The 27,795-nt window shown below is 43.6% G+C and overlaps 1 protein-coding gene across 3 annotated transcripts in view; it reads right to left on the minus strand.

Annotated features, from left to right (window-relative positions):
• ADSS2 (adenylosuccinate synthase 2) overlaps window positions 1–27,795 on the minus strand; it is a 58,471-nt gene that overhangs the window by 11,797 nt on the left and 18,879 nt on the right. For 2 of the 3 annotated variants that reach the window (XM_053301941.1, XM_053301949.1), the window contains exons 2-9: window positions 15,221–15,323; window positions 12,941–13,009; window positions 12,023–12,073; window positions 5,685–5,751; window positions 2,518–2,625; window positions 2,213–2,294; window positions 1,791–1,917; window positions 898–1,052 (exon numbers count right to left, since the gene is read on the minus strand). In XM_053301941.1, the coding sequence (XP_053157916.1) occupies window positions 898–1,052; window positions 1,791–1,917; window positions 2,213–2,294; window positions 2,518–2,625; window positions 5,685–5,751; window positions 12,023–12,073; window positions 12,941–13,009; window positions 15,221–15,323 (762 nt within the window). The remainder of the gene's footprint in view (window positions 1–897; window positions 1,053–1,790; window positions 1,918–2,212; window positions 2,295–2,517; window positions 2,626–5,684; window positions 5,752–12,022; window positions 12,074–12,940; window positions 13,010–15,220; window positions 15,324–27,795) is intronic. The other variant, XM_053301957.1, reaches the window with a different exon arrangement.

Below are 27,795 nucleotides of genomic sequence, written 5' to 3' on the forward strand. Positions count from 1 at the left end.
TTACTATGCTCAGGAAGCCAATAGGACAATAATGGTCAGGGTCACTTCTTTTCCCTTTTTAAAAAATTGGCACAACAATGGCCAAACCCATCATTAAGAATCTGTGTGGTTTGGTCTATAGAAGTGAAAAGAGAAGCTACTGGCAACAGAAGACAACAGAATATATTTACATCCCTTACACCAGACAAATGCAGGAACTACCTTTATAAATGCCAGCTCTATCAGTGTCAAAATATTAGCTGAGCAGGCCATTTTCTCAACACTCCATGTCTCTCCAGTAACTCGTGTCTAACCTTTCATTTCTTTTTAGTTTGTCATCCCTTTGGGGACAGGGAAACAGCTTATTAATATTCTTTTTCTATGTAAACTGCTTTGCGAACTTTTCTGTTGAAAAGCAACATATCAATAATAATGATATAATGGTAATACTAATTTCAAGTTATAATTCCTATCTGCTACCTCACTGAGCATTATAGTGCAAATATTGTTTGTGACACTCTGAAATCCTTGGCAATGTTAAATAGTCCTGTAAATTAATCTCAGGAATAAAAGGCAAATTGGTTCAGGTGCATCACCACTAGAAATAAAGGTTCTGCAACTGAAGTTTAATTCTGCTGCTGATCCATGAGCAAGAACAGAATTCAGCTTGCTCTCCAACAGAAATATAGGTTCTGCAGGACTGAGGGATACGCAGTATTAAACAACTTTTCAAATGCATTTATCTCATAAAATTCAGGCAGCAGATCTGTGGAATGAGAAAAAGAAATAGAAAAAGTAGTCCTTTAAGATACACAGCTTCATACAGAATCTGATGCCTCAGACAGTACAACCATACTGCTAAGAATTGGATATTTCCTTTTCATCAGCAACTCACTGTTACTTTTATACTATACCTACATTGTTTTGTTCTGTAGGAAAGGCACCAATTCCAACTCTAGTTGTGTATGCTTTCACAACTCCATACACTTCACCAACATTTTGGGGTGGCATACCCAAGCCAGTGCAAACACCTCCCACAGTGCAATTTGATGAGGTCACAAAAGGATAAGTCCCTGTTTGGAGGGGGAGAAAATGAATTAACAAACGAAAAGCAACACAGAATTGTTTTTTAAGAACATTTAAAAAGATGAGGCTGTTAACATTATGTCTTTATACTGAGAGTTATTTGAATAGGAAGTTAAAAGCATGCATTGACATTACGTTGTAGTACACAGCAGGGGCTTGTTCATACATTATAGTTTATACTGGCCCGCTCCAGAAATATCTCCAGTTCCCTATAAGGGTCATCTGTTCAACCCATAACCTTTCTCCTGCCTCTCCCGTCCCACCTCTCCTGTGCAACTTCAACCCACCCTGTGAGGTTATCTCAGGTAGGTCTTCTCAGAATGCCAGGCCCAAGGGAGGTACGTGGGGCCCGGGCTCGTGGGAGGGCCTTCTCTGTTGCAGCCCCCTCCTTATGGAACACACTGCCTCCTGAGATTCGTAATGCCCCTTCTTTTCTATCCTTTAAGAAGCTCCTGAAAACCTATTTTGCCAAGCTTTTAGTTTTTAACGTGTGTGGGGAGGAAGGGTTCTTTCCCCCTCTCACCCCCTTCCCCTCTTGTCTCCGTACTTTTAATTTATGTAAACCGCCTCAAGTCTAAGGAAGTCAGGTGGTCAATAAATTTACTAAACACCACAAAAAACAAGCATTTATAATTCAGTCATACTGCTGCTTCTTGGGAAGTGTTTTGCAGTTTAACACCAATGGAGAGTTCTCAGTGACGTGTGTAATATAGGTTTATACCTACCAAAATCAATGTCCAGCAGTGCTGCATTTGCACCCTCTACTAAAATTTTCTTGGGTGGGCCATGCAAAGCTTCATACATAAAATACACACCATCCCTCACCATTGGTTTGATTCTTTCAATGTAACCCTAAGACAAACAAATATGTTTTAGAGATTAGGATTAAATTAAAAGATTTAAATGTACAGTAAATAAGTATTTAATTGCAACAGAAAGACAATTGTGCAGAGTCTTCCTAACTCTTAGGAAACACTCATGCAGAGAGCTTAGCAATAAAAATCAAAGATATTTTGACCACAGCTTGTGTCAAAAGCATTTTCTTCTTATCTCTCTCATTCGAAGGAATATCCACAGAAAAGTATCTGCATATAAACCAATAATGCCAGCTAAGTAATAATGCCAGCTTTTTGAGATATAGTTTTACCTTCAGTCTTTTCAATTCCCCTTCAATGTCTATTTCTAAAGTGGGGTAAATAGACTTGTACTGGTTGGCCAACACCTTGAATCTATAAAGTAAAAAAGGTAATATTTGTATTATATTCTACTTGTGATTTTTCATACAAACCTGTAACAGGACTTTGACTTAAGTGTTCAGAAAAAAGGAAATTTACAAGTGAGAGATCTAGTAAGGATTTTTAGAATATGAAAATCAGAATCACAGATAAGTAAATTGATTGCCCTACTAATAAATATATTTGAAATGTAACATTACTCTAGAGAAGTGGTTACCTTTCTGAAAATTCATTGAAGTCAGAAACTAGATCACACATTCTGAGCCCACTTCGAGCTGCTTTAGAAGAATACACTGGACCAATTCCCTTTTTTGTAGTTCCCAAGCTTTAAAACACAAAAATAAAAAAAACACATACTACACAATCTGGTGACTCTCAAAACAAGACTGAACTGTTGAAGTTATGTTTTAAAAAATATAATCATTTTGGAAGCCTGCTGGTGATTTTAAATTGTGACTCATTGGGTCAAAACTGTCCCAATATGAGCATCCATGGTGGGTGGGGGCAAGTGAATAGAACCACCCAGGCAACTGGTGCAATAATGAACTACTATCCCTAGCAGGCTTATTTCCCATACAAATACCTAAATAATGTGGAAAAGGCCACAATCTAAACATTAATTTTTTACGATTTTGAGCTTAAAGCTGAACATGTGACTCACATTTATAATATCATATTGTGTATATATGCTATATTATTTTCTATGCATATTTTTATGTAAATATCAGTAAGTTTTGAAAGGAAGCAAAAGCTTCCTTAATGCAGAGAACCTTAATAGTATAAATCTTAGCACATTGCGAGAGTAAACTCCCCAAGATGCTTAAACAGAGTACTATGAATCATTCTGACCATAACAGTAAAACAGGGGATGTCTCAAACATAGTGGAGATTAGAGAGACCAGAGATTATTAAAATAAAACTATAGTTCAACATGATCCAAACAGTTAAGCTTTTCAGTTATTTCCAGTCAGAAGTCCAGAATTCGCTGTTATAAGCCTTGCAGTGTATATTTCCCACTTTGCTTCTCAAATTAGCCACCACACTCCATTCACTTATCTCCACCAAAATAATCTACAAATACTCATCTGATCTGCGCCAACATTCATTTAAAACATCCTTGATATTGATGCAATTTATGCATGAGCAACACTGTACCTACTCATGGATCTTGGATTTCCAATTGTAAAGTTTGACAGCTGATTGGCAAAGACTGACCAGGCCTTCTGTCATATCAGAGCAGCTAAGGCAATTATAGTACTTGGTCTGCAACACCTCCACCTGCAGAGCCACACCAGAGTTTGATGACTCAAATGTGACATCACAGCAAATTGGTCAATGATATCAAGAGGCACAAAAGTTAGAAATGAAGAAGCCACGGAACAAGGGAAGGAGTGTAGTGTCAGTTTGCACTGCTGGGATCTTAGCTAGTCTCATATAACCAAAAGTTAAAACCAAAACTGGTGAAATGTATTTCACAAACCAAATACGATTTCCTTTTGTCTATTCTATTATGTTATGTGCCACCAGTTTAACTATAAATACCCTAATTTACTTTAAGCAGAGGCCTAGTTCTTGGGGGTGGGGATGTTCAAAGCACAAGTCTTTTTTCACAAAGACAGAATTATAAACCAATAGAACCAGTGTGATTAGTGCAGTAGGTCTAGATTATTCCCTGGTAAAAGTAAGAGGACCATGTAAACTGTAAGGTTCAATTTCCTATGTTTCCGCTGGGAAGAGAGCAATCACAAAACTCATCATGAGTGTGCGCACAAATTGTATTCTATGATATTATATTTAGAAACACAAAATCAATAGTGTGTTACTGCTTTTTCCCATTCCCCAGTCTTGGTAAAAGGCAGTATCCCAAGTTGATTCTTGTCTCCTTGAAGGAAGTCTATCAACTGAAAGTTCTAAACAAGGCAACTACTAGTTAGCTCTTTATTGCAAGTGTGAAAGCACTGTTACTGGGAGGGATGAGCCTACACTCAATGACTCATGTGGAGTGCAGTGAAATGCAGGTGGTTCAGCACTGCCTGCACTGATGCATTTTATCTAAAAGATTGCACATGCTATTGCAGCTATTCCACTGTGACTTAAAATTGTGAAATCACAGTTGCATAATGCTACCTCAATTATTTGCAACTGAGACAGCGTCATAGATTGCAAATGCACAGTTTTAAATCGCAGCGGAACAGCTCTGTTCCACAACAGCACAAGTGGTGTTTTAAGCACACACAGCAGTGCAGGATGTGCTGAACCACTCGCATGTGAGCCAACATCTATATTGGATTACTGGCTAGGAAGTAATCAAGAAAAAATCAGTTCCATTGATTTTGTTACTGGACATAGAGAACAAAAGCATACTCATGTGAAGTAACATACGAACAAACAAGTCCTGTCCCACCCACTTCCAATATTGAATGCCAAGATCCTGGACAGGATTCTCCCCACCAATTCAAAATGTGTGATGACACTGCAATGCACTAAGTGCAGAATTGGCTTCTTCACTCTAAAGGGTCTGAAGATCTCCACAGTATCCTAATACTCCCATTTCATCCTATTAGGGTGAGGCAAAAACACAGAAATCACAGCTTTAGCTGTTTTTTCCTGGTTCTAGTATTTGATATGCATCATGACCAGACCTATTTATTCAGAAGACACCAATTTACACAATAGAGCTTAAGAGTCCTGAATCCCTGACAGCCACACTTCGATAAACTCAATAAGTTGCAATGTGGGCCCAGAAGTTTATATAGGTTTCCTTTTCATGTTCTAGAACAGGGCTGCACAGCCCTCCAGCTCTTTTTGGATTATAACTGATCATTCCTAACCACAATGTCCAATAGTCAAGGATGACATGAATTGCAGTACAACATGTGCACGAAGGCTGAAACTGTGCAGCCTTGTTCTAGAACAAGTACTACATCACTGGTAAACATATTTTATTCATGTTGTGCCTTAGAAACAAGAATTTATTTATTTCTGATACGCTATTTGTATTACATGCTCTGCCAGCATTCGAGCGAGTTGCAGAGTTTATCAAGGCTCACTGTTTAAGAACATTGTTGTACACTACGTAGTTTATGTGCATCCCAAAATTAGTGAAAACTTTAGTTGCACCCTTTATATGGAAAATAAGCTAACCATCTTTGAACTGTCTGCTTTAAATGTACACATGTGGAAATTTATGGATGTTCCAGACCTCCTACAGAAACATTCAGAAACAATTATATTACAGTGTTCTTAATAGAACATGCCCTTAAAATACTATGGAAGTGAACTGGCTGAAAAGCACTCCATGTTTCTCCCACATTCCTTCCATTATTTTACAGTTTGTGACAGTCTGTTAACAAAATTTTCCACATTTGACAAAACATAACATACTTCTTTCCTGCTTGCTCTTGTCTTTGTTGTTCCTGGATGCCATCAGCAGCTTGATGGAAGTCAAATACTACAGAATTTGAAGGGTACAAAATGAACTCTATTGTATCATATCTATATGAAGTAGTAAACTAAAATAACTTAATATTTCAAATTAATTTAGGCCACAATGGTATACCTTTCAGAGGTCACCCTTTTCATGAAACAGAGCAACATTTACAGCAAGTACTTCATATTTGTGAGGAGAGGAAAGTCAAGCCAAACATAAGACATATTACAGTATGCTGCAAATCACAGGGCATCACTCCAAAAAACTTTTCTCCTCAGAACATTTACATTTGTCAAGCTCAACAACAGCATACGGATCTAGAACTCATCATTTCTCACTCATCACAGAAGACATCTCACAATCCATACCACCAGAGGATAAACTAAAGCTTACAATTACCTAAATAGAAGATGACTGAATTTAAGATAACCACCATTAAAAATACAGGTTAAGTACGGGTCATACCTGTATTTGCCCAGAAGGAAGAGAAGAAAATTTAAGGCAACACCTCCAATGGAGGGATGGGGGAGCTAGTCTTGGATTCAAATAAATACAGTAGTGACTTGCATCATTCCTGTTGGTTTGAGTAAAAATTGTGCTCAGCAAACTGAGCAATTTTTGAAAAAAAGAAATGGATTAAGAGACCAAATTGTCAACGACTGACATCATGGAACAGACAGTGGGGAGGAGGAGCAATAAGACTTGCATTCCTCCCCCAAGAGTCCCAAATCCCCTTATTTGGCTTCTGCTGCAGTGTCAGGGGCTGCTTATACTATGGGAACAAGAAGTGGCAGGCCTTTCTACCCCACTTCCTTCTGGCACTTGAAATGCTACTATGGCTGTTGGACACCCTGGAAAAAGCTACATTTCTCAGGGTCTGTGGGACACCAACAGTGCTCCAAGCATCAGAAGAGGGGGATATCTTCCTCCCTTCCTTCTGGCTGCAACTTCTGAGTGGTGGACATAGGGTGTTTGGCCTCAGATTGTCGTCCTACCCAGAGACTGATAATTATCATACAGCCAGGAATAGTCTGGCAACCAGTAGTTCGACCAAGAAGGATACTCCTTGTCCTCTTCTCTAAGCTTTGGAAGTCAGAAGTCACTGCTTTGTCATGCTTGGCAGCAGATTCAAAAAGTGAGTGTTAGTGTTTGTTAAAGATATCAAATCCTAATAGGCTTCAAGAAGATCCCCTTTTTAAAAAGAGAATCTTAAAAGCCAAATTTTCCCATCTAGTTCTTCACTGAAGTGTGTATTTGTGGCTCCCCTTCACACATATAGCCAACTGCATGGAAACCACTAGCATGGTACACTCTCATGCTGCAGAGAAGCATGTGTAAATAACGTGACTGTGTGGGGCAGGCTGATCACCTGGATTACTATTTTCCCAAGCAGGGTGCCAATTATGTGGGGAACTGTGTTCCCTCTAAGGTGCGTGGCTGCGTGCCTATGCACAAAGCCCTCTGCTCAGCTAATTTTGGCAGCCATGCAGGCTTGCCCTGCATTGTAATGGCTGCTTCAAAAGTCACCTTTTTCCTTTTCCTTCCCCGCCACTGCTGTGTTGGCTCTTGCTGTGGCCAGAGCGGGGCGGGATGTGGGGGGGATCGGTTCTCTCATGCAAGTGAGAGAATCAATTCTCGTGCTCCAGTCATGGCAAGACCCTACCAGAAATGGTGACAGGCATACATGAGCTTTGATAATGGTATTAGGGCGCATGTGCACCCATCATACTAGAGTGGGAGAATCAGTTGCTGCTGCCAGAGCAGGAGAATTGGTTCGGTTCTCTTGCTTGCAAGAGAGGAGAATCAGCCAGAGCGGAGGAATTGGTAATTAGGAGAGGTAGGTTTTTCTGTGCAGAATTACCGTATATACTCGAATATAAGCCGAGGTACCTAATTTTACCTAAGAAACCAAAAAACTGATTGACTCAAGTATAAGCCTAGGGTGGGAAATGCAGCAGCTACTGGTGAGTTTCAATAATCAAAATAAATGCCAATAAAATTACATTAATTGAGACATAAGTGGGGTATATTGTGACCAGTATGTACGATACTTTATTACAGGGGGACATTTTAGCACAGGCAGATAGATGACTCAAGTATAAGCCAAGGCTGATTTTTCCAGCACATTTTGGGTGCTGAAAAATTTGGCTTGTACTCGAGTATATACGGTATCTCCTTTAAGTTGCTTCCCCTGCCTCCTCCCCCATGGAAATATGCAAAAGCTATTTATTGATCAGTTGCACAGATATATTCATAGCTTTGCAATAAAAGATATGCCAGAATCTACTCTGAAATACCCAGGTGCTCATTCACTCTCTTCTAAACAAAGATAGCAGATAAATCAGTTACATTTTTAATATGAATGATAGAAAATGTTATCTGCCTGATCACGACTTTAAATTTGGAAACTAATACTCATTTCTGTTTTAATCTGACTTAATTATATGCATAGATTTAATTATTTGCAATTTGCATTTTTTTCGACACTAACTATGAGGTTACATTGGATGCTATAATCACTGTTTTAATATAACAATGGGGATAGAGTGGGGGAGAGCGAGAGTGAGTGAGTGAGTATGTACACACAAACCTTCAGGTCTTGTGTCCAGATTGTATATTGGGTACTATATGTGTATACATTGTTTTTTGTATGTTTGTGGAGATTTGATTTTATATATTTTTTATATTTTCAGTCTAGGGTTTTAATAAATAAGGTTGTTCATTTATTATATTATTTTGTCCCAGTTTTAATGTGTTTAAGACCCCCCCTCAGCCAGTAGTGCTTCTCTGGTCTACCAAAAAACATAGTAGAACTGGTCTTGTGGTAGCAAGCAAGCATGAATGGTCCCCTTTACTATGCAAGGTATGCCCTGGTTTGCATTTGAATGGGAGACTACATGTGTGAGCACTGCAAGATATTCCCCTTACAGGATGGGGTCATAAATCAGTGAAAGAGCCCCTGCCTGGCATTCAGAAGGTTCCAGATTCCCTCCCTGGCATCTCCAGCCTGTAACCTTGGAGAAGCCACTACCAGTCTGTGTTGACAATACTGAGCTAGATGGCCCCACATCTAGCACTAGATGCATGTATTCTAGTTGAATTCACACCTGTATGCTGGGCATATATGCAATACTATATGCACCTTCCCCACTTCCCGGTGTGGGGAACTGAGAATCGTATTTTTTAACAGAAGCTTTTCTTTTTAACTGTCATGCCTAAACACAGACGGCATCATCTAGCAAAGGGCCAAAACCTAAGAAATGCTGTGTCTTGTTCAAATGAGAGTGTCTGGATGAAACAGTAGAAAGAATTCCACAAATCTAAAGGCAAGATTCATGTAAAACTGAGGGAAATACTCCAGCACAGATACAGGCTTGGTTTTCAAAATATGTGCTGAAGCCAAAATATCCAAGTAGACAGATTTGGACAAACAAAGGATGAAAGAATCAAATTCAAGGGAGAGGCTTCTATTTTTCAAGTACAGAAGATGAAAAAAAATCCTTGTTTTTAAGATATTTGTTTTTTTAATTTGTCTTGTTTTCAGGGTCAGGTCTTCATATTTGCTCCTTTTAGGTTTAAATCTTTCTGCTTTGCTTCTGCCTTGTTTTTACTATACTTAAATGTGAAGTGAAACAAAGTAAAAATCCAGTTTTATAAATAGAATAGAATTGTAAAATACACTTTTTTCCTTCCATATTTATGGATTGTGCGTTGTATCTATAGTGGCACATAATGCACATGTGCACACACTGCCTTGATACTGCTGCCCAGAACATAACTCATTCCGCTAACTGGTGAAGACAATTTTTTATTATTATTTCTTGTTTACACAGTCAGACAGGTGTTATTGACTGGTTGTTATTAATTCAATTTCTATACCACCCTTCCAAAAATGGCTCAGGGCCATTAGAGGAAACACTGGTGGGGAAGTCCTATTTGAATAAGCCCTACCCACATGGTCATGTTCATATGTTTGGCATACTCATCTCCCAACCCCCACACACTTTTCCCCCACTCATCTTTTGATCAGCTTAAGCAAGTGGGGGGAGGCGGGAGAGAATGCAGCTCATCTTCCTGTTTGACAAGTCTGGCAGACCGTACTTGCTTAGAGTATGAAACACTGCAAGGGCAGGAGAGAAAGCCGACACTTCCTACTGTGTATTTGAAACGGAGACAAGGGATAAATTGTGGATCCCAGACAAAACATGTTGTGGCCCTGATGTTTCTCATGTTCCCATTTGTTTATTCATGGTATGAATTCCGTATACAGTATGGGTCCATTCATAATATTTGATTTATGATCTCTGATTTGTGTCAGAGATCATGCCTCAAGCAACCTGTCAAGAACTACATGTTCTTTTAAATATGTGATTGGTTCATTTGTGTTTGGGGGGGGGGGCTATAGTAGTGTGAGTTTCCCTTGTTCTGAATCAGGATCACACCATGGGGCAGGGGACTTTAACCCTTTAAGCCTCCCATAGTCTCACTCTGAATCAGGGCCCCTGCAGTCATTTGCCCTGGATGGGATGCTTCCGCCGATATTAATGGCTTCTTTTTGTCTGGGCGAACAGAAGCTGTGGTAAGAGGCATCTAGATTGGGACCATGACAGGGGCAAAAGGTCACAACAATGGTCCCACAAAATGGTGTTGATCTGGATTAGGGCCTTCCCCTCATGACCACTATTGAGCAAAAACAGAAGGCACAAGCACACAAGGTTTAATCACATGCTTAAAATAATATCTAGTATCTAATAATAATAATAGTAGATACTATTAGATACTATAATAATATAATATGGATGGTTGTGGACCATCTCCTTTTAAGTATGCATTCTACTATCCAAATCCATTTTCAATGGACACAGAAAAATAAATCTTCATGTCTAAGAATTATTTACTTCTAACCTGATAGCCAACATTTGATGCTGGAATAGCTAATTTTGGAACCAAAATCTCAGAATCCTATTTGTACAAGTATTATGCTTTCCAATTTGGAAGATATACATCAATTTGAAGAGAATAATACTAATTATAAGTAAAATACTTGTCCCTGATTGGAGCCTTCAGATGCTACAAAACGAGAAATGGCAATGGGGAACCAAAGAACCTCTTGAACAAAAGGCAACTGTTTCCATTCTCCAAATCCAGCAACATGTACTCTGCTAAAGTTGCAGTCAAATTTCAAGAGTTGTTCGCCAAGTAATGCTGTTGCTGCAGTAACTGAGGGGAGCGAGGCAGTGTTCCCTCTAAGGCATGCACTCACAAGTTTTATTTGTTTATCTATGATTTATTTTATATTTAAACTGCCCTTCCAAAATGGCTCAGGGCAGTTTACAATTAGAACAAACCATTAAAACATTAAAGAGCTAAAACAAAAATTAAAACTCAATATAACAACTAACAATTTTAAAGCATTTTAAAACAATTAAATAGTCGCAGTAATTAAAAACTCTGAAACCGGGTTAAAATATTAAAACCGATTTTAAAACCCTGGAAAGCCAGGCCAAACAGATACGTTTTAATGGCTCTCCTGAAGGCCAATAGAGAATTCAAATTATGGATTTCCACAGGGAGCGCATTCCACAGCCCCAGAGCAGCTATAGAGAAGGCCCGCCTCCAAGTCATCACCAGACGAGCTGGTGGTAACTGGAGACGAACCTCCTTAGATGACCTTAATGTGCGGTGGGGATCACGCAGAAGGTGGCGCTCTCTGGTAACTCGGGCCTAAGCCATTCAGGGCTTTAAAGGTCATAACTAGCACTTTGTATTTTGCCCAGAAACATATTGGCAGCCAGTGCAATTGTTTCAAAACAGGCATATATGGTCTCTCCAGGTTACCCCAGAGGACAATCTGGCTGCTGCATTCTGAATTAACTGAAGTTTCCAAACTACGTACAAAGGCAACCCCACGTAGAGCACATTGCAATAGTCAAGCTGGGAGGTTACCAGCTGGTGCACTGTTTTGTGGTCATCCTCTTCAAGGAATGTCTGTTCAGTTAATTTTAGATGCCACTCAGGTTGAATCAGAAAGGCCCCACTCTGAATGTATATGTGCACACACTGCCTTGATCATGCCACCCAGAACAAAACTCATTCTGCACAGAGATGGAAAAAATAAGAGGGACCACTTGAGTGGGGGGGTCTACATTTGGAAGGCAGCACCACAGAAGCTCACTAAGTGCATGAAATCTCCCCACACAGCTCTTTGGATCCTAGCTTATTTTACTGCCATGCATTTAAAACAACCACCAAATAATATAAGGTGATACTGTGAACTTTATTTTTTACTTACCAATATGAGCCCTGTCAGATATAATTAGTCTTTTTTCCCAGCCTTCTAACCCTTTAAAAAGAAATGGAGGAAATATGACATCGATTAATATGTTTAACATCCATTAATCAAAGTAACTTAATGACTAGTGCTATCTTTTGAAAACAGCAGCAGTTGAGGGAACACCACTCAGCGTATTTCAGGTGGGGGGGATGTCACTTCTGTCTGTCTCAAACATACAATACCTGGAAATTTCCCACACACTCTAAACACAGAGATTTCTGACTCTCTAACCTGCAATAAACACTGTGGAATTGACATCTGTACTAGAAGTGCCAGCAAAGAGCACTTTCCATGCACACACAACACAGAGGCAAATTCTGGTGGTCCAACTTCCATCTGCAGCCACATATGCCTCTCCAAAAGATGTCCCTCAAGGTCCCTCAAGCTTCTCAGGGATATATTCTTGGGAAGCACAAATGGCTGGACAGGGAGGGGGAATAACTGAAAATCCCTCCCATGTGTGAACAAAGGCACTACCCATATGCAACTCTTAAACTGGATGTTGGGCAAGGTTAAAAATTCTTCACCCATTTAGAAGTCTATTTCTGCAAGTGTTTCTCTTTTTGAAAGATATGCCACAATTCAATAAGCGAAACATTTATCTGGTATTCTTGGCTACAAACAAAAGGATTGTAACTGATATATAGCAGGCTTTTTAATTCAGTTATATGTATCAATATAAAGAACAGTTACGTTTTCTAAAGAAAAATAAGGCCCAAGGGACTTAATTTACCTTTTTGATCAATAAGTTAATTCAGATACCAAACTACCACTGAGGAGTATTAGCACATTAGCAAAGACGCCAAATTCTAATATACATCACTGGAAGGGAATTCCTGCCACCTCCTTGAAAAACAGTACCTTAAGAAAGCTCACCTTTTCCTTTGTTAACATTTTTTTCTGCTTCTTCAAATAACCCAGGCAAGTGAATTACTACACCATTTCCTGAAGAAAACCATGAAAGACAGAGTTCAATGAGAGATGCAAGAGATTTTAAAGTCTCTCCAAGTCCAGAGTTTTCACTTTGGGGAAGGGAAAAAGAACACACATTATATTAAGACACCCTATATTGTTTCCCATTTCATTTAAATCTCCCAAGGTAATAACTTGCAGGTGATCAGATATATTCAGCTAATGTGAAGTAGTCTTACTTCTAGAAATACAGGTTCAGCCTGCAATCACTTCCTGCAGTGGGATTTAGAAATGCCTAAACTTTTTTAGGATTGGAGCTATCAAAATGTAACAGGTCACAATGTTTTTGAATTTGCAAACATTGTAACAATGTTTTGCATTTGTCCCCTGCTAACTTGGCAAAGAGGCACCTTTTAATGTGGTAATTCTCTTTATTTAGCAGGGGGAGAGTAACAGGCCCTATCCACCCCCAGCACAATACTTCCTGTGACTGTTGCTGGTGTCTATCTTATGTTTCTTTTTAGATTGTGAGCCCTTTGGGGACATTTATTTATTATTACTCTGTGTAAACCTCCCTGACCCATTTTTGGAAGGGTGGTATAGAAATCAATCAAATAAATAAATAAATATTATTTGCTATCTTGAAGGTTTTTTTAAAAAACCCTGAAGAACAGTTTAGAAAGTGTTACATATCATATAAGACTACCAGGGTGGGGGACAGGAATCAGAGTACGTATATGGGCTGCTTTTGATCAGTTTACAACCTATACTTGGAGGCCAGGGGAGGGCCAGATTGCAGGCTCTTATTTCACCCACTATAATTGCCTGCCCCACCTCCAGGCTTGTTTGATATCCACATGTGAACATCTCATTCATAGTATCTACATGCAAGAAACACAATGCTTGTAGGCCTGAACCACTTTGTCAATTTTGAGCTCATATACAGGATAGTAGGTGCACAAATTACACCTATGAGAATCAGCATACATTTTTAATGTGCAGGCTTTCTGCAGATGAGATGCCTACACATGGATACCCAGCATTCCAAGAGGGGAAAGGGGTATAATTCTGCTCCCTGACCAAACATAGCCAATAAGTTTGGAACACTCCTATCATTTATAGCCCTATCATTATAAAGAAGAGAAGGGCTGGGATCCTGTTTTCACCTTAGTTCTCAGGTTGGTCCAAAAGCAACAACATTCAGTAGCAAACTTTAATTATGTTCTGCAAGCAGCGGGAGAGGGCACCTTCTCGTATGACTTCAATCTACTGATAAATCAAATTAATTGAAAACAGATTATGTTTTGAGAGAATAATTTTTGCTCACTCTCTCCACATTGTTCAGTTGTCATTTACATGTTCCATGGAAATGTCCGAGGCAGGGGGAATCAACGTGCACCTCAGAAAAACCACCAGTCTACATATTTAAGAAACCTGAGACTAGCAATTAGGTTGGTGGGAGGAAAGGAGAGATGAGAAAAGGGAATTATACTGAAGGTCACTCCACATGTCAGATTTAAGGTGTATATTCAAGACACTTTGGGCTCATACCTAATAATGTAAAATGCAAATGCAACAAGTGTGTTTGCAAATGCATGTATCATGCAGATACATTCGCCAGGAGTTGGGATTGATTAAAGCTTTTTGTAGATTATATAAAGTAGTAAAGATAGGTTTGCTGGTATGTAATATGTGAAATTACTAACCAAGTTACACATAAGACCTGTGACAAGATCTTTGGATACCTTTTTCTTTACTTTAAAGCAGTCAGAGGGGGTTACAAAACTGCTGCCAAGAGACACTTTTAAAAGTGTTGGCTCTCAATTTAAGCAGGGGCAGAGCAACTGTTCCTGTGTAATTCAGCAAACCATTCCTCCCAGTGGCTGGTTTTGGTGTCTCCATTGCTTTTTAGACTGTGAGCCCTTTTGGGACAGGGAACCATCTTATCTCTGCTGTGTAAGCCATTTTAAGAATGTTTGTGTTGAAAAGCAGTAATTAAAAAAATTGTATTGAGGAAAGCAACACTACAGGAGATGCTAATCTTTACCCTCTCCCACAATTCTGCAATCAAAACTCCCTCATCAAGTTGTTCTCAGTTCCACTGACGAATGGTGTAGATAATGAAGGATGTGATCTGATCCTGACACTAGGGAAACATTAATCTACTCATGCATGTTTTTCAGATTCAGAGCTAAAAAGCTTTGGGCTGCAGATGCACAGCAGATATTGGGGAAACTCACTTACCAATAAATGCAGTGACTTTTGGATTGATGATACCACTGGGTAAGAGATGAAAGTCATATTCCACTGAATCCACAACAACAGTATGTCCAGCATTGTTGCCTCCCTGCAAATTAGACAGAATGTATTGTTTTGCAACTTCCTTAAAAATAGATATGAAGAGCTCACATTAGACCTGCTTTGATCCTTTCAGACTTGTAGTTCCCATTTGTTTCTTCATGGCTAGAAGAAAGGCAATGTTAAAATTTTGCAGCATGAACCAATTCCTTACAAATGCCCTTGAATGTATTGACACTCACTTGACTGATAGTTTATCTTATTTGCTTCTGACTTGTCTTTTTATTTAAACATACAACCAGCACTTCTCACTCAAATTCAGAATGCAAACACTTTCTCAAGAACAGAGAGTTTTGTAATGCACATGGCCTCATTCAGTTGTTTTGACCAACCAATGCACTGCATCCCAGCCTTTAGCTTTATTCAAAGGTGTGGCATTGCCTTCTTTGTTATGAGTAGGATGTGGGTCCTAAAATACATGGAAATATTTTACTGACTTCATATGCTCTATAATCCTATGGACATTCACTTGCTTTTCTAACACAATCTCACAGATGGGCTTTCCTTGACTACGAAATGACCATCTAGTTGATAGGCAAAATATATACAGTCTTTACTTCTCAGTAACTTCTGCATTAGTTAATTCTATTATTCTTTTGTGAATTTTTCACCTGGTATAACTGAAAAACAGGTTGCTTACCTGTAAACAATGATCTGGTAGTGATCTGTTGCAATCATAAGAATGGGTTCTGCACCTGTGTGGGAACATTCGGGCAGAATAGCTCCTCAAAGCTCTTAGCCCTGCCCCTTGCATATACTGAGTTTCCTCAGTCTGGGCGGGCTAGCATTTTCTCTCCAGTTCCTGGAGAACGACACTGGATTTCAAATGTCATATGGCAGCAGTGTACATTTCCACAAGGTAAGTAGTGTCTCTTTTACTCTGCAAACATACATGTTGATACTTTGCATACTGCAGCGGGGCCGATGGGTCTTATGACTGCAACAGATCACTACCAGATAATTGGTTATAGGTGAGCAATCTGTTTATCTGGATTGTGATCCATTGCAGCCATAAGAATGGGTGACTAACGAACTATCAGTCTGGAGGTGGGTGTAGTAAGAGTAAGAACCATTTCAACACATCCCTCCCGAAGTTGGCCTGACCAGCAGAGCGAAGGTCCAAGGCGTAATGCTTGACAGAACGTATGCTCAGAGGACCAGGTAGCTGAAGTACAGATGTCTCCGAGCCCGATTCCTGCCATGTGGGCAGCAGAGGTAGCATAAGCCCTAGTAGAGAGGGCCCGTATAGACTTAGGAGGGTCCACTTTTTGGTTTCTAAGCCAAAAAAAAACAAAAAACCCAACTCCAAAATCCAGTATGAGAGTCTCTGTCTTGATATCTGGCAACCTTTTACGTTACCCCTGTAACTCACAAAAAGCCATTTTGTTTTTCTATAGGGCTTGGCCAGTTTCAAGTAGAAGATGAGAGCATGTCTCACATCCAGGGAATGTAGCAAACACTCGAGAGGCGTCATGGGATTCCAGAAGAAAATAGGTAAGACAATGTCACTATTAATGTGGAAGTCAGAGACCATTTTGGGTCTTAATTCAGGGTCCATGTGAAGTACCACTTTGTCCTCATGGAATTTTGCATAGGGGACATCTATACGAGCTCGCTGATACGGCGAGCAGATGTTACGGCTAATAAAAAGGCTGTTTTCAGTGTTACTAGTTTAGGAGGTGCCGTAGCCATGGGCTCGAATGGAGGCTCCATCAGGGCTGAAACAATGAGGGATAGGCTCCATTGATCAATGGGCCTCTGGATAGGCAGGTAAGGGTTGTTTAATCCCTTAAGGAATTGCTTTGAGTCCAGATGAGAGAAGACAGTTTCCCCATCCCATCTGGGATAGTGAGCAGAGATAGTGGCCAGGTGAACTTTCATGGAGAACTGTGAGGTAGAGCAAGACTTCTCGGGAAGTAGAAGCACTAGGCACAAAACCATGTTCCTGAGCATAACTTCTGAACCATTTCCTCTTGCTATTGTAGTTTACAAGTAGATTTCTTTCAGTCATTAAGGAGAATGTCAGTCAAGAGCTTATCCTCCATGCATTCAGGTTTTTAGAGTTTTTAGGTTGGGATAGCATAGCCTTCCATTTTCTTGTAGGATAATATCCTCATATTGGGGCAGACGCCTGTTGTAACCGTTCGACAGTCTTGAGTGCCTGTTGAAACCATGGCTGCTGGGGCCACCATGGAGCAATCAAGATGCAGTCTGCAGATTCTTGAAGGATTTTCCCTAGTACCCTGTTTAGCAGAGGGTAGGGTGTAAAAATGTACAGAAATCGTTGACCCCAGGCAAACTCGAAAGCATCTCCTCTGGAGCCGTGACTGATGCCTGCCCTCGAGCAATACTGGGGACACTTCTTGTCAGGGGCATATCTAGGGTAGGGCAGGCAGGGCACATGCCCCGGGCACCACTTGAAGGGGGGCGCCATGTTTTAAAATTAAAAAATTTAAAGAGGGCTGCCAAAACCAAAATGACCACCGTGCATGCTCAAATGGCCTCTGTGAGGCCCTAGGCCCAGGCCTCACAGAGGCCATCTGAGCATGCGCAGCAGCCATTTTGTTTTCAGCAGCCTTTAAAAAAATATTTTAAACAATGGCCACCGCATATGCTCAAATGGTCCCTGTGAGGCCCTAGAGGGCAGTGGGGGGGGAGGGGGAACCTTTGCAGACCCCCCGAAGGGGCTACAGGTAATTTTTTTAAAAAAATTAATATAAGTCACTGTACACATATTCAGATATGTGACTTGTATGTGACCTTCAGACTTGCATTTTTCAGCTGATATTATGGTAAAGTTATCTGAAAGATGAGTGTCAGATGTTTGGACAGGGGGTGCAATTTCAGTGCTTGCCCTAGGTGCTATTTTCCCTAGATACGCCTCTGCTTCTTGTTCACGGGTGTAGCAAACAGGTTGATTTCTGGTGTACCCCAGGCCTAGAACAACGGACAGAGGTATTGAAAGTTGACCTCCCATTTGTGTTGCTGCAGATAAAGTGAGGACATGCTGAGATGGTCCGCCAAGGTGTTTTCCACTCCCTTGATGTGGATTGCGACCAGGCCTATCTGCTGTGGTATGGCACAGTTCCAGTTTTACAGGCTGAGAAGTTGATGTGCATCTGGCAATGGCTTGGACACCAGAGACCTTGAGCTCGAAGATCCCCGCAATGGGCTCCCCAGCCTCATAAGGACGTGTCCACCATATGCCATATAGAAGGTTTGGGTGCCTGGAGGAGGACTCCGGATAGCAGGTTGGTGTGTTTTGTTCACCATTGTAGGGACACTAGGATCGGCAGTAGAATTGTTAATAGCATCTGCGCACTGTCCATGTTCAGAAGAAACTCGGAAAGAGAACCAAAGCTGGAGATGTCAGAGGTGTAGCTTGGTGAAGTGCACAGTGGAGTTGCATGATGCCATGAGTCCCAGCAGCTTTTGTATTTCATGGGGCTTTTTGTCTGGGTTGCATCACGAAGGAAGTCATTAGCGCCTTCCTCAGGTAGAAACACACATTGCAACCGTAGATTGAGGACTGCTCCTATGTAGTCTATGCACAGGACAGGTTCCAGTCTGGACTTTGTCCAGTTGACTTGAATGCCCAAGCCCTTGAGTAAACTCAGCACTGTCGAGACTTGCAAAACTAACTCTTGTCTTCCTGCCAGGAGCCAATCGTTGAGATACCTGGTTAGGCCTTGTGCCCGAAGGTGAGCAACGATGGTGGCCATGCATTTCGTAAGTACACAGGGAGCTGTCACCAACTCAAAAGATAGGACATTGTATTTGTAGATGTGATAACCCACCATAAACCATAGGCAAGCCTGTGGTTGGGTTGGATCCTGATGTGGAAGTACACATCCCGGAGAGCCAACGTTGCGAACCATTCCTCCCCATGGAGAAGAGGAAGGATGTTCTGCAGCGTCACCATGTGAAAATTGCACACATCCAACATGACAGTTCAGCCACAGTAGGTCCATGATCAGCCTTAGTCCCCCCTCTCATTTGGGGACCTGGAAGTAACAGGAATAAAAACCCTGCCACTGATCTGTCCAAACAGGAGATATTGCCCCCTTGTCCAAGGGAGTCTGAACTTCCTCCATCAGTAGTTGGGATTCAGGCATGTACTTGATCCTACTGAATGCCGGAAGGGTCTCAAACTCTATGACGTAACTCGTTTGGACTATGCAAAGGACCCAATGGTCTGATGTTATGTTGCGCCATGCGAAGGCATGACACGCCAGCCTGATGTTGGAGGTAGCTATGATGGTAAAGACTCTTGAGTACGGTACATCAATGGACTGGCCCCCTGATCAAAGATGCTGCTTGTTCGAATCAGCAGGTTTAGGGCGTTGAGCTTGCGAGGCCCTGGACTTCTGGTTAAAAGGCTTCTTCCGAAACGCTGATAAGGTTTGCAGAAATCCCTCTTCAGTTTGTTTATATGAATATTGTCGTCAGCCATATTGGCAGTAGTTAGGTGTGAATGACTGAGCAGGTATCAAAAATGTTGCCATTGACTGATTTTTTAAAAATGGATTCCATAGTGGCATCTGTTGTCTTGCAGAAAAGACCCTTCCCATCGAAGGACAAATTTTCTACTCTGTCCCTCATGTCAGGCTGCAACACAGCAGAACGTAGCCAGGCATGCCTCCTCAGTGCAATATACCCTGCTAGAGTTCAAGACTGTCTCTGCTGAGTGCTCGGCATTGGCCAACTGTTGGCGAGTGAGAAGTGTCACTCTCATATGTATGTCATTAAACTTTGCCAAGAACTCCTCCAGCGAAAGGTCAGCTTGTTGTTGGAAGAGAGCATCCCAAAGGGAGTGTGTATATTTGGTAAAGCAGGCCATATAATTAGCGATTTTTACCACCAGACAAGACGTGGAACAATTTTTTCATCCTTAGAAATCTAACTTGCTACCCTCTTTGTCCCCTAGGATAGTGTGTCGTCTGCACATCCTCCTCTACATCTGGCAATCTACCACAGTTGAGTGGGGGGGGGGGGTGTTTCAAGAGGAAATCATCCTCGTCTTCCTGAATTCTATACAAATTATCCAGACACTGAGGGCGGAGCCAAAGTTTGAAGGGTTTGCCATGAAGATTTGGCTGCCGTGGATATAACCGGCAGAATGGGAAGATGTACCAGCTAGGATGAAGCTGTGGAGCTGAGGAACTTGCAAACTGGATCCTCTACGTCGAGAGCTTGCTTTTTTAGTTCCAATCCAAGTGCCAATGTCATTTCAGAGATCTGTCAGTGGTACAACTGCATTTCTTCATTTAGAGAAACGTTGGAGGATATCACCTTGAGAGTCGGATCATCAGGATGATCGGATGAACTCGAAGTTGAAGAAGTGGAAGAGTCAGCATCATAATCCTCCGTCAGTATCACAGTGTGAGGTTCAGAAGGAGCAGGGACCTTCTTTTTAGACACCGTTTGAGTGGTGGAGGAAGTCATGTTAAGAACTGTAGTTTGGGTTGGTTGTTTTTTAAGGGGTCGAGGTCAAGACATCTCCGTGGTCTGAGTGGACATGCAGGAAAGTAAGACTGGACCCTTCGGTACTGTGTCCATTTCTAGAATTGGAGGGAAACCTGCGTCGATATCGCAGTCAGAACCAGAGTCAGCATCGGCAACAGGGTGACTTGAGTCAATGTCAAGATGAGTGATGTGATTGGGGTAGGCAATTCCAGAGGAGGAGTGATGGTCCCATTGGAACCATCGATGTCAACAAATGACATCAAGCCTTCCAAAATTTGTAATCCTGGTAGTCTGAAGGAAGTCCTGGGGAACTAAGGTATGCTGCGTCTCCACTGCCCTCTTCAGGAAGTAAATCTTGAGTGGTTACATGTTCTCTGGCTGCCCTCCAGACGTGTGGGCTTGTAGGCTGTGGTGTCAACAGTCGGCTCGCTGTATGGAAAGGTTAAAAGGCCGATATCAAAGCCCCAAGTCGTCTTTGGCATCGAGCCTGTGGATCAAACACACATAAAAGGTGGAACTTGAAGGTGTGTTTTCGCTCAAGTCAAGTAAGTTCAATAATCGCTGAGCATCACCTGATCCCAGCTGGCTTCCATGCCATCATCCTTGACATCGATGCTAAAGGAAACTGGCCAAGGACGAGAAACGTGTGGAGTCGGGTGAGCCCCTGCAGAAGGTGATTGCTTCGGCATTGAGGCTGGTGAAAGGGAACGCTCTCAATATTGAGTGGAGGATGTCCTAGTCGGTATCACCCTCGATGTCAACGTGGATGTCAAAGCTCAGTGTCAATCCGTGAGGGATGGACGGTCCAGGATCATGACATCAGGGGTGGCAGGATGAGACCAAGGCATCATGAACACTGACTGGAGCGCTAGAGGAAGAATAGCATGGGATGTAGTCTCAGTGGAGGTCTTCAAACTCTTCTCCTGGTGCTTCTTGTGCAGAGGCTGCCCTTCGGCATCGGAGGCTTCGGTGCCATAAACATCTTGGTAGGAATTGCCACAGAAGTCTGGGTCGAGGATTTAGACTTCGCAGTGGCAGTCCCCAACACCAGCTTTGGCACTGTGTGCGATGCTGACTTCAACATCATACGTGATGTCGAGGGCACGGGAGATTTTGGTATTGGTGCCAGGGCAAAGCGCTTCATCATAAAAAGCTGCCCTCAGTTGTAGCACTCTGTTCTTTCTCATTTGGTGAAAGAAAGCTAAACAGATCTAACAGGTGGAGGTGTTGCGCTCTCCACCCAAACAAAGTAAAAAGAAACATTGGTCCTACCTGTGAAGGGTTCCTTTTTTGCAGTGTCTGATTTAATCCTAGATAGTGGGTTGTATTCCTGATCATGCCTCAGAGACAGGAAGTAATTTTAAAGTTGTAGCTGATATCCGGTAGCTAGGAAAGCATTGCCCAATTCCCCAGTTCCAGACTGTCGAGCCCGGATTCCGCAAGCTGAAAGAATGAACTAGTAGCTACAGAGAAGAGCAAAAGCAGAAAAAACATTCCAATAGAAAAGAGAGTTAGAAAATATCATAGTAAAAAAGTACAGTGAATGAACCAAACAGGATAGGTTCTGCTCACCCTGGGAGTCGCCACCTCCCACAACTGTGCCCAAGTCTAACCCAAGAAGGTCAAGCGTCCACGGGAGGGCCGGATTAAATCAGACACTGCAAAAAAGAACCCTTCACAGGTAGGACCAATGTTTCTTTTTCCGCAGTTGTCTGATTCAATCCTAGATAGTGGGACATGCCGAAGCCTGCGGAGAACCTAGGGAGGGAAGGCGGACAATCAGACCACCTGCTGAAGAACTTGTGGAGTCGGGTGAGCCCCTGCAGAATGGAACGAAGCTACCTTGTAGTGCTTGATGAATGGGGAGACAGAAGACCATGTGGCTGCCTTACAGATGACCTGAAGGGGCGCATTGGCCGAGAAGGCCGCTGAAGTGCTGGCACTGCGCGTAGAGTGGGCAGTGATGCCCCCGGAACCGGAAGATGAAGAGACTGGTAGGCCAGGCAGATGGTGGCTTTGATCCATTTCGCTAAAGTAGACTTTGACACCTTGTAGCCCAGGGAAGTAGAATGAAAAGATATGAAGAATGCATCCAAGCCACGATGAGGTCTGGTACGTTGCAGGTATATACGGAGAGCCCTGCGCACATCCAGAGTGTGCCAAAGTTTCTCCTTGGGATGAGAAGGTTTAGGACAAAAGGACGGGAGCACCACCTCCTGCGACCTGTGGAAGGAAGAATTGATCTTCGGGATGAAGGTTGGGTCGAGACGGAGAATTACTTCATCTTCATTGAACATGCAAAGCTCTTTGCGTGCTGACAGGGCCCCTAGTTCAGATACTCGTCGCACAGATGTAACAGCCACCAGGAAAAGCACTTTATACGAGAGGATCTTCAGAGGAAAGGAGGAAAGAGGTTCGAAAGGAGGTCGATTAAGGGCATTGAGGACCTTGTTAAGGTCCCAGGAGGGAAACCTATGAACCGGAGGAGGGCCTAGGTTGACTGCCCCTCAGAGAAAATGACTCAGGTGAGGATGAAGAAGCTGAGAGCCCTGAGTGGACAGGTCTAAGATGGACGATAGTGCCGAAACCTGCCTGCGCAGTGTGTGGGGCCGGAGACCCATCCTTAGACCTTCTTGCAGAAATGAGAGAACTTCAGGTATGTCCGCTGCGGTAGGGGACAGGTGTTTCCTGCATGCCCACCTAGAGAAGGCTGACCAGGTGGCTTGATAAATTCTAGTAGTAGATGGTCTTCTGGAGGCCAAGATGGTATCCTGCACTGCCTTGGTGTAACCGGCGCGTCTTAGGTGGGAGCGCTCAACCTCCACGCACACAGTTGGAGCCATTCCGGGTCCGGATGGAGCACGGGTCCCTGATGTAACAGGTCCTGGCATTGGGGAAGAGGCCTCGGGTCCGAGATGGATAGAGATACGAGGTCTGAAAACCACAGCCTCCTGGGCCACCGAGGAGCAATCAGAATCAGGTTTGCTCCTTCTAGGATCATCTTCTGAAGAACCCTGCCTATGATGGCGGTTGGCGGGAAGGCGTACAGGAGACCTGGAGGCCAAGGAGCCGTGAGAGCGTCGATATCCTCTGCTAACGGGCATTGGAATCTGGTGAAGAATCTGGGTCTTTGGTGATTGGTCTGGGAGGCAAAGAGATCCACGACTGGGACTCCGAAGACCTCCGTGATCTGTTGGAAAACCTCCTGGTGTAGGGTCCACTCTGCCGGATACACCCTCTGGCGACTGAGCCAGTCCACTTCCAGGTTGGTTGTGCCGCTGAGGTATTCGGCTGCAATAGAGGCGAGATGTTTCTCTGCCCATGTGAACAGGAGAGACACTTCTTTCACCATGGCGCAGGACTTGGTGCCTCCCTGATTTGCGACGTATGCCTTTGCGGCCACGTTGTCCGTGCGGACTAACACACGCTGATCCCGAAGCAGTGGGAGGAACTGGAGTAGGGAGAGGGGGATGGCCCGCAGTTCCAACAGATTGATGTTCAATGACTTCTCTTCGTGCAACCACGTTCCCTGGGCAAGCTATAGCTGACAAAGACCTCCCCAACCAGTCAGGCTGGCATCCGTGGTTACTACAGTCCTGTGTAGAGCTGAGAACGACAGGCCCTGATGGATGGCAGGAGAGATTCACCAGCGTAGCGATAGTAGGACCTGCAAGGGAATTGTGATTTTCGTGTGGGTCCTGTTGGCTATCTGCTCCTGAAAGTGGAGTAGCAGCCACTGCAGGGGGCAGGAATGCCACCGTGCCCAAGGGTTGGACTCCAGGCAAGAGATCATTGAGCCCAGAAGCTGCGCCAGGAGGGCGACATCCATCTGTGGTCTGGTCAGAAGTGGTTGGATTAGGGCTGCCATCTTGAGGCAACGTTCCGCCGACAATGAGATTACTCCCTGATGGGTGTCGAATTGGACTGCCAAGTGTTGTAGTTACTGTGACGGGGTGAGGTGACTCTTCCAAGTGTTGACTATGGAACCGTGGGATTCCAGGAGCAGGATGGTCTTCTGAGTGTCCTGGCAGGCTTGATGAAGAAAAGGGGAGTGGATCAGCAAGTCATCCAAATAGGGATGCACATGGAGGGCCTCTATCCGCATCCTGGCTATGAGAGCTACCATGACCTTGGTGAATACCCTTGGGGCTGACGATAGCCCGAAGAGCATCGCCTTGTATTGAAAGTGACGGTTGAGGAACTGGAACCAGAGAAACTTGCGAAATTCTGGGTGAATGGGGATGTGGAGGTAGGCCTCCGACAAATCTATGGAAGCCAGAAACTCCCCTTCCCTTACTGCCTCCTTGATGGAGCGGAGGGATTCCATCCTGAAGGACCTCTTTCGGATGAAGCGGTTTAGTCGCTTGAGATCCAAGACTGCTCTCCATGAGCCATCATTTTTTGGTACTAGGAACAGCAGAGAATACACTCCTTGAAAAAGCTCCTCCATGGGAACCTGTTCGACGGCATGTATCTGAAGTAGATGCTGAATCGCTAGACACATCCGCCGCATTTTCGTCAGATTCGAGGAGGAAGGAGTGGGAGTGTAAGAGTCGTTGGGAAGGGAGGAGAATTCCAGACAGAGGCCTCAGGAGACAGTGTCGAGCACCCATGAATCCGAAGTTGATTGGCTCCAAGCTGTAGAAAAGAAACTGAGCCGGCCTCCAACAGGAAGGAGTCATTGTTTCCTGCCCTGTGCAAAACCGGGTCTGAAGGGCTGTCTGGGAGCCTGGTTTCTGTTGCTCCCTCTGAAACGCTACTGTTGACCTTGCTGTCGCCAGGGGGTTCTGTATTTGCCACCGTATTGGCGAGAGTCTCTGGAGCAGTAGTAAGATGATCTCTGATATGACCTATAGGGGCGAAAAGTGTTTTGAGCAAATCTACCTAGTCGGGAGTATTCTCTACGCGACACCGGCATAGCTTTTTTCTTTTCCCTGGTTTCGACCAAGACTGGTTCCAGCTGGATCAACTCCTTAGCCCATAGCACTGACGCCTGAGCAAAAACAGAGTTGGCGGTGGCCGCCTTAATAACCGTAGCCGAACCCTCATGAACCTTGCAAAGTAAGAAGTCACATTTTTTGTCTTCCGGAATCTTCAATTGTTCATCCCCATCCTTGTTCATGACTGTTCCTGAGACCAGTTGGGCCACTGGACCATCTACTGCTGGGGAAACCAACAGGGACATAACATCACCAGGCAGAGCATAAAATCTTTTAGGCATGGCAGAGGTAGGTTTAGGAGCAAAAGGAACCTTCCATTCCACCATCATGGTGTCCCTGAACAGAGGAGGGAAGGGGATGAGGGGGGGGGCTGAAGTGGAAGTGGAAGGAAAGACTACTTGGTCAAGCCCAGGTTGAGTGGAAGCAACAGATTCAGGGGAAACATCCTTGATGGCCCAGCGTGCCTTTGCTAGCAACACCTCAAAATCTGCCAGCTGGAAGAGCCTGAAGGAGGAGGAGGTCTGCTGAGAAGGAGACTCTTCCTGTGAAAGCTCTCCTTCCTCTGTGGAGAAGTCAGAGGAAGGAGGGTGTTGAGGTTGGGAAGGCTGTATAGGGACTGGGATGGAAGGGTGGGGTAGAGATGCAGGAATGGGGTCAGAGGAAGGAGGGCGTTTCTTGGGAGGTGGAGGAAGAGGGCCCCCCTCAGATGAAGTAGAGGACACTGGAAAGGCAGGTCTCTTAGGAATGCGACGTCTAGGTGGCCTTGGAAGGAAAAGCCCCTTCTCATTGGGCGGAATCACTCCCCTGGTGGGGCTGGAGCCCGGGGAAGACGAAAGAAAAATAGGCTTGGAAGTCTGGGTCTTTTCTCTTATTGGCACACTTGGTAGGGAAGAGAATTCAGATCTAATAAATTCCCACAGCCATGATTCGAACTCAGAGGCCGGTTGGCCATGTGGGGCCCCAGATGGAGTAGGGGGTTTACTCACATTTTGTATTGGCTGCTGCGGTTGTTCTTGGCCAATTGCCACTGGAACAGGCATAGGGCTGGCACAGATGGGTGTTGCTGGCTGGGATGCGGGGGGAATGGCCGGAAGACCGGGTTCCCCCTACCCCGGGATGCTGCCAGTATCAGGTATCGTGGGCGTACACCGGTCGCCCGTCCTGGTGATGGTAGAAGATGAACCGCCCTGCCCCTGAAGAAGGGCATGAGGAAGGCGTCATGGCAATCTTTGTTGGCACACAGCCTGCAAAAGCAAGCACTCACTCAAACGTGCCACAGGCGCTTTAGTTTTCTTTTTGTGGCGCTTATGCTTCTCATGGGCCACCTTCTGCTTTTTGGAGGACTTATTTGACTCTCCTTTATTGCCCTCTCCTGCGCCCAAGTCTACCTCCTCATGGAGCTTGCTCTTTTTGGCTGCCTTGCAGGGCAAAGCAGAGGCCACTTCCGCTGGGAGTGTGCCTCCCGATAAGGGAGGAATAATAGAGGTAGATGTGCCAGCCAGCATAGTAGGTAGGGGAGAGAAAGGAAGTTTCCCTCCGTGACTACTCGCATCGCGGGCTTTTTCCCTGGGGCGTTCGTTAGGTTCGGGAGGGTTTCCCTCCAATAGAGAGCCTCTCAGCAAATCGCTGGCATGAGCCAGTTCCATTATGCAGGCTAAAAGCAGGCGTGAAGAGCCTCAGGGGGAAAGCAAAAGTAAAAATGCAAATACTAAGTAAACAGCCGAATTGGAAAGAAAAAAGTTCACTTTGCAAAAGAAAAAGCTAAAGACTCCCTACCCACCCTCACACAGAGAATAAAGGGAAGGGGGAGAAGAAAGGAAAATAGCAAGCCTGAGAAATGCTGGGCTCTTTGGAAACGTGCTGCTCCGAGGCAAGACAGGAAGGAACTGGGGAATTGGGCAATGCCTTCCTAGCTACTGGATATCAGCTACAACTTTAAAATTAGTTCCTGTCTCTGAGGCATGATCAGGAATACAACCCACTATCTAGGATTAAATCAGACAACTGCGGAAAAACAAGTCATGATCATCCGCTGACGGGAGTTTAGCATTGCAG

This window comes from Hemicordylus capensis, chromosome 1 (genome assembly GCF_027244095.1).
Source record: "Hemicordylus capensis ecotype Gifberg chromosome 1, rHemCap1.1.pri, whole genome shotgun sequence".
Lineage (NCBI taxonomy): Eukaryota > Metazoa > Chordata > Lepidosauria > Squamata > Cordylidae > Hemicordylus > Hemicordylus capensis.